Source organism: Akebia trifoliata, chromosome 6 (assembly GCF_017979445.1).
Source record: "Akebia trifoliata isolate Shusen 1 chromosome 6, ASM1797944v1, whole genome shotgun sequence".
In the NCBI taxonomy this organism is placed as follows: Eukaryota; Viridiplantae; Streptophyta; class Magnoliopsida; order Ranunculales; family Lardizabalaceae; genus Akebia; species Akebia trifoliata.
The window spans coordinates 6,927,563-6,933,801 of NC_141380.1; the positions used below are offsets into that span (position 1 = coordinate 6,927,563).

The 6,239-nt window shown below is 35.6% G+C and overlaps 1 protein-coding gene across 1 annotated transcript; it reads left to right on the plus strand.

The window, feature by feature from the left end:
• The first annotated feature begins 472 nt into the window (after positions 1 to 472).
• LOC147399968 (very-long-chain enoyl-CoA reductase-like) lies at positions 473 to 5,506 on the plus strand. The gene is made up of 4 exons (XM_086445545.1): positions 473 to 829; positions 1,077 to 1,116; positions 3,683 to 4,437; positions 5,165 to 5,506. The coding sequence occupies exons 1-4, from the start codon at positions 761 to 763 to the stop codon at positions 5,231 to 5,233; spliced, it is 933 nt and encodes a 310-aa protein (XP_086301671.1). The 5' UTR covers positions 473 to 760; the 3' UTR covers positions 5,234 to 5,506.
• The last annotated feature ends 733 nt before the right edge of the window (positions 5,507 to 6,239 follow it).

The following is a 6,239-nucleotide window of genomic DNA, read 5'->3' on the forward strand; positions in this document are numbered from 1 at the left end:
TTTATTTGTTGATCAAAATTGAAATTAGGGTTGTTCAACAAGTCTAATCTGTATAAGTAACCCAAAATTATCTAATTGGGTTTAACCCGATTTTAGAAGTTCGAGCTCGGGTTAATGAGCTCAGGTTGAGGGATCTGCCCCTTGGTTGTGCCTGGGCTCACCTTTCAACCCACCTAGATTCCAGCCCTAAAAGTAGACGTCACAACTCACAACCAAGATTCAAAGATATCTTCTTCTTCTTGGGTCACAAATTTACGAGTTATCTCAACTTTGATCGTGAGTGATAAACGAGTCATCTTAGTATTGTTCGTAAATGAGACAAAACTAGAAACTGATATTTACAACCATGGTAAAAGGAGCATTCCACGTGGCACGTAGAGAAGGCAGGAGTAGGATTGCAAACTAACTCCCGGTAGTAGTCAAAAGTTTGACAATATTGGGTCTAAGTATAACTAGCTCGCCTACCCCAACTACACACCATTAACGATGGAGAGTGAGAGAGACCCACACCTTCACGTTTAAATCCGAACAACCCGTATTGAAATCTCAGAAACTCAGACCGGCAAAGTAAAACGAGCAAATTGAGAAATGGGGTTTGCAGGAATTCGAGATTTTTCCGTCCAGTTTCTCTGATTTTAATCAAAACGTTCTGTTCTTCTCCTTTTAATTTCCTCTTTGTGGGAGTGAGACTGAAAAATCCTTTAAAGGGTCGTTTTATTTCTCTGTTTTGGGAAGTGGGTTTCAATTCTCCTCTTTGAAGATGAAGGTGACCGTTATTTCTCGAAGCGGTAGAGATGTCGTTAAGGGTGGGGTTGAGCTCAACGATTCGGTAAATTAATTTTTTTTTTTTTTAATTTTTCTTCAATTTGATATATATTTTTTTCTTGGATTTTTACATGGATCTATGTTGTGGAAATATTAGAGTTTTTGTTTTTGGAATTTGACTTCCTGTTTGGTGTTCTAGTTCTTAAATTTCTTATGGGTTTCCATAGACCTCTTCATTAGATGTGAAATGCGTAGATATTTACATTTCAAGGGTGTTAAATGTTTTGCGTTTTTTTTTTCCTGTTCTGTAGGCCACTGTGAGTGATCTTCAAGAGGCAATTCATCGTCGAAGTAAGTAGTGGAAACTAGATAAATTTATCCAACTTTTACTAATGCTTAATGTTTCTATTTATGCTTAATTTTCTGGTTTGGTTATCAAGCTATTATTTCTATATCTAACATGATTGTTTATTTAAATCATTGCATTTGATCTAGGAAATTTTTTATTTTAGATAAAAAATGCTCTTTTTTCTTTTCTAGTCATGCTTGTTTTTCTCAAAATTGGTGTTATATTTGTAATTGACAACATAGTGTTCTTTTTAGTAGTGATATAAACCATATTTTCTTTGTAGAGTAATCTGTATTCTGGGTTGTAATGTTCATTTGATAAGTGGAATTAAAATGTTATGAAATGGAGGGGCAAGTCTGGGTTCGAATATGATCCACTTAATTTTTTCACTAAATAATTCAATTGCAGAAGCTCCTTTGAGGAAATGTTTAAGAAAAAAACTACAGATTTTTAAGTTGACCATAGGAAGATCAAGATTAATATCTCCAAGAACAAATTTGGAAGAGAAAAGTGGAATGGTTACTTGGAAAGTATGAAAAGAAACTAGAAGAATAATAAAGAATAACAAATTTGATGCGATGTTCCAGTTCAACAGATTGTGCAATCAATGATTGCCTCAATCCTTGGATGGGACAATTTCTGAATGATTCAACTTATAGATTGAAATTACATATTTTTGAGCTTTTGTTCTAGCACACATCCATCTTGATGCTTTAGATCTCATACCATCTGAATTTTGAATCATACCCACCCGACTGATGAAGGGAACAACTGCATTGCCTTGATCCTTAAACCAATTGGCTTTTTTCGTGGGTTAGACAAAATTCACAAGTTAAGACAATCCTAGACATCCGGTGGTGTGCTTTTTCTTTTTGATCAATGTTCATTCCTTTAACCATCCAAATAGCTCTTGATTGTTCAGACACGATCAGTTGACCACTTTGAGATTTTGGGTGGTGTCGTACTCTCATCTAGAGCAGGCCCACTGGTGGTTAGCAGCAAGGCCTCAGGCTTCATGAGGTCTTGGATTATATGTTAGGTTGGAGAATGGCATTTCATTCAGTTTCCTATTGTTGAGTGTTGTGTTATCCGCCTTCGCTCCAGGGTCTCACATGCTCACATATTGTGCTCTAGTTTGAGCCGTGACCCTCTTATATTCATAGTTGCGCTTTCCTAATTAGATCAGTCTTTTGGGGTAAATGGTTGTCAACACCTATTGCATTGATTCATTTGAAAAATTGGATAAAAATGTATTATTCCTTTACAAGTCTTTCTCCATATGGTCTTTAACCATGATTATACACATGACTGTCAATCTGGATGGTTAAATTATTGGATATCGAGTATCATAGATCTGGGGTTAATCTGGTGAGTAGTTACCTTGATCTTTGTATTTGAGAATTATTTATGATGATTTAATACATGCACTATATTGGATTTACATTTGGATCTGTATTGTGCACACTCATGTCAATTGTCAGCTATGCACTGCATTGTCGTATTGGCATGACAATCATTGCTGTGCTCGAGAATTTTCATTAAATATAAATATGCATATATTGTACAAGGCTAGAAAACTCGACTTGGAAACTATTTGATCAGCCATATGAACACTTGTTCAGCTACCTTGCTCCTTGTAGGCATTGTCACCACATTTTCCAAATGTTTGATGATTCAGTTCACTCAGTTTCTTTGTTTGCACGACATATTCCACTATCATTTGTGTTTAACTTCTGGTGGCACTACATTCTAAAATCTAAAACTTAAGGGAAAGGAGCATTGTGGACTTTTTTTTTTTGGAATGCAAATGGGTCAATTTGTTTCTTTTTCAGATAGATATTTAAAAAAAAAAAAAAACTTGAGAATTAAATTTCTATTTATGAGTGTTCTATATAAAAAACAAAACTGAGCGTGGACTTGAGGAACTCAAAAAGGAGGATTGGTAGTTTGATTTGGATAATATTCAAGCAGAAGTCAACACTTCTTATAGGGTAATAGGACTGTAATGGCATAGATAACACAACACTTATAAACAATAGAGTTCTTTCAGGGGATTTTTTTTTTTGATAAGTACCTTATGGGGATTATTTGGGTTCCCTTAATGAGTGACCCCTTTCACCTTTAGTTGGGCAATTTTGTCTTTCTAATAAAAAAGGTTTTCACTAAAAGGTGAGAAAGGGTGCCCATTTATCAGAAACGGGGATCCCCCACACCATTTCCCTTTCCTACATAATACCATTCGGTTGAGAAAGGATAGAAGTTAAATTTAGGTTATGGGGGAATTTAGAAAATTGAAGATCAATCTATATGTATCGTAACTTAATCCATGGATTACCAAAGTAATTTATGTTGTAGTTAGGGTAGTTATCCATATTTCTCTATAATTTCCACAAAAACTGTTGCATCTAGCAGAAGCTTGTTATTGGTGTTCTTGCTAAATGATTCTTCTTACATTGCAACTAGTCCAATATTAACAAACTATATAAGCTTATTATTATTAATTTTTATTTCTCACATTTTTTATTTCTATTTTTATCTTCTTTTTTTTTTAATATTTGGGTTCAACAGCCAACAAGTACTATCCTGCTAGACAGCGCCTCACTCTTCCCCTCCAACCTGGTTCCAAGGAGAAACCGGTTCTCCTCAACCCTGGGAAAAAAATCCAAGATTATTGTGATGAAAGTGCTGGCAAGTTGACCGTGGTGTTCAAGGATCTGGGTCCACAAGTTTACTATAGTACCCTTTTCTTCTGGGAGTACTTAGGCCCTCTGATCATTTACCCCATATTTTACTACTTCCCCGTGTACAAGTACTTTGGCTATGATGGCGAGCGTGTCATTCACCCGGTTCAGACCTATGCGATGTACTACTGGTGCTTCCACTACTTCAAACGTATAATGGAAACATTCTTTGTCCATAGGTTCAGCCATGCAACTTCACCTCTCAACAACGTCTTCCGCAACTGTGCTTACTACTGGTCCTTTGGTTCATACATTGCTTACTATGTAAACCACCCACTCTATACCCCTGTGAGCGAACTCCAAATGAAGATTGGGTTTGGTTTTGGGTTGATATGTCAAGTTTCAAACTTCTATTGCCACATTTTGCTGAGGAATCTTCGGAGTCCCGATGGGAAGGGAGGGTACCAAATTCCAAGTGGGTTTCTGTTCAATATAGTGACTTGTGCAAATTACACTACGGAGATTTATCAGTGGTTAGGCTTCAATATTGCGACACAGACAGTTGCGGGTTATGTCTTTCTTGTGGTGGCAGCTTTTATAATGACTAATTGGGCTCTTGCAAAGCACCGACGTTTGAGGAAGGTATGTACCATCTTGTGTACATATATAATGCATTAAATTTTATAGAACAAAAGTTTCACTTAGACAATTGTGAATTGTGAACCTCAAAATCGACCTGATTAACACTTGACCAAAAGAATCGGTTGATTTTGATCACAAAATATCTGTTAGGCCGGACTCATCAGATGATGAGTTCCACTTGCTTGCTAGAACTAGGCGTGCAATTTGGTTCGGTTTGGGGCCAAATCGAACCGAACCAACCTAAGCCTGTTCCACTAAACAAGAACCAGAACCAAATTGCCCATAGAACTGAATTGGTTCGGTTATATGGATTGCTGATATCCTATAACCATGCTTAGAAGCAAAATATATTTTAATTGAAAATATAATAATAAACATGAAATATTTCATATAATAATAAGTCATTAATCTCTATACCAACTCCCAAGCATTAAGAATTATAAAAAAAATTCAATCATCTTCCACCTTCCTTCATGCACCAATCCATAATAAATTAATTTATATTTACTTATTTTATAAGGATTCTGTTTTCGGTTTGGTTTGGTTCAGTTCTATACAAGTCTTGAACCGAGCAACCAATCCGAACCAAACCTCAACTTATTCCAAACTGAACCAAACCATCCCAAAGCTATTGGTTTGCTCCAGGCCAAGTTGCACCCTTACTTAGAACACCAATTTACATGGTCATCTGCTCTTATTTTCTTAATTTTCTCTCCTTTGGCTGCAGTTATTTGATGGAAAGGAGGGAAGACCAAAGTACCCGCGGAGATGGGTGATACTTCCTCCATTCCTCTGAGAAGTCACGACCAAGCCTGCCCTTTGGGTTGGCATCTTTGCTGCAAAGTTCCTCAATTTCGTGAAGCACAATCTTTTTAAGATAAAACCTAAAAAAGAAGTGAAATTAGCTATGTTAGTTGTTTGCTTGACTTTCTATCCCTCATCCATAAATTACAAACATCTCGAATTTGATCTGATAATTAGAGTATTATTCTTAAAATTTGAAGATTTCTTGGATTATAATTATTGGGGTGTTGTCTCCTATTTTGTTTAATTTACTGGTTATCTGCAATGGTTTCTTATTTATCTTTCACAATTTATGATGGGTATGGATTTTGCAACTTTGGGTTGTTTTCTTCTTTAGGTGGGTAAAGTTGGGATTTTGATTGAATATATTACTTTCATGCTAAAGACTAATCGGTGAATTACCATTTCGTGAGCTCAAAATGAGTTATTTACGATTCCGGCTAACTGTTCATTTTAATTATCAAAATGTGAATGATCACATTTTCGATAAAAAAATTCAGAAAGAAGATGAATTAGTCAGTTTTAAAGTCCTTTTAAAAACCTCTGAATTCATTTACCTTTTGATAATTAAAATGAACAGTGAGCTGGAATTGTAAATTCGTCAAAAGTTGATCACTTTTTCATAAATATCCCTAGCCTAATTCCTGTGATGGATGGAAGTCTTCTTAAGTATGATTTGTTGTTTGTTTAATGGAATTTCATGAACCTTTACACGCTGAGTTTGGATTGAGAAAAGTGGAGAGGAGAGAAGAGAAGAGAAAATAAATGAGTTTTTTTCCATTTCTCTTATTTGGATTGTTAAGAGGGGAGAGAAAGTGAAAACCATTGGGGAGAAGACTTTTTTTCTCTTTATTGGTTCAAAATAATTTCCAGATCAATCTAAGAATCTCAATGAGATTTGTATCATTCTTGCGTACATGGACGTAAGCTAATTGCCACGTGGCATTATGGGTTTTGAGGCAATTAAATATTCATTGACTCAGTCGAAGTCATGGTTA